At 40.3% G+C, this 755-nt stretch overlaps 1 protein-coding gene across 1 annotated transcript in view; it reads left to right on the top strand.

Annotated features, from left to right (window-relative positions):
- Window positions 1–583: 583 nt before the first annotated feature.
- Window positions 584–755, top strand: part of LOC115241008 (uncharacterized protein K02A2.6-like) — a gene marked incomplete at its 3' end in the record, with an annotated part of 608 nt that continues 436 nt past the window's right edge. The window contains exon 1 of the mRNA XM_029816516.1: window positions 584–725. Within this exon, the coding sequence (XP_029672376.1) occupies window positions 584–725 (142 nt within the window). The remainder of the gene's footprint in view (window positions 726–755) is intronic.

Genomic DNA, 755 nt, shown 5'->3' with positions numbered 1-755 from the left:
ATGGCGACCAATACGTTTTGTATCCGCGACACTGACACAGGCCGAACAAAACTACAGCCAATTGGAGCGCGAAGCGCTGGGATTGATTTTCGCAGTAAAAAAATTCCATAAATACATTTACGGCAGAAAATTTGTTTTAATAACGGATAACGAGCCTTTAAAAAAGATTTTAGGGTCTAAAGCGGGTATTCCACCACTAGCTGCAAGTCGTTTACAGCGACGGGCAATTATTCTGAGCCAATATGATTACGACCTTCAATTGAAACCAGATTTAAGGTGCGCCGACATGCTTTCACGTTTACCTGGAAATGAAAATACCGAGGATGAAGTTTTACAGGTAAGAATAGAGGAGCTTGTCTCCAGTTTGGACATAGGGCGAGAAACTTTAAAGACCCTATTCTTAGCAAAGTTTTAGATTTAACAAAAAGAGGATGGCCCAATCATATGAACAATTAGGAATTGAAACCATTCTTTGCGAGGCGACAAGAATTGTCTGTAAGTGAGAATTGTGTATGTTTTGGGAATCGAATTGTAATCCCTCATAAACTGCGGGCTGAGGTTTTGCGTCTGTTACATGAGGGTCATGGTGCAAATGAAAATGTTGGCAAGATCACATGTTTTTTGGCCTAACATGAATCAGGATATTGAGGATGTACTAAAAATTTGTACCGTGTGTCAGCTTTTACAAAATGTGCCAAGATTAAAGGATCTGTTAAGCTGGAACAGTACGAGCCAAGTATGGGAAAGAGAGCATG

The sequence above is a fragment of the Formica exsecta genome, unplaced genomic scaffold, assembly GCF_003651465.1.
Source record: "Formica exsecta isolate Colony F162 unplaced genomic scaffold, ASM365146v1 scaffold4581, whole genome shotgun sequence".
Lineage (NCBI taxonomy): Eukaryota > Metazoa > Arthropoda > Insecta > Hymenoptera > Formicidae > Formica > Formica exsecta.
Note: the sequence above shows the minus strand (reverse complement) of the source record. Positions and strands in the feature narration are given on the sequence as shown.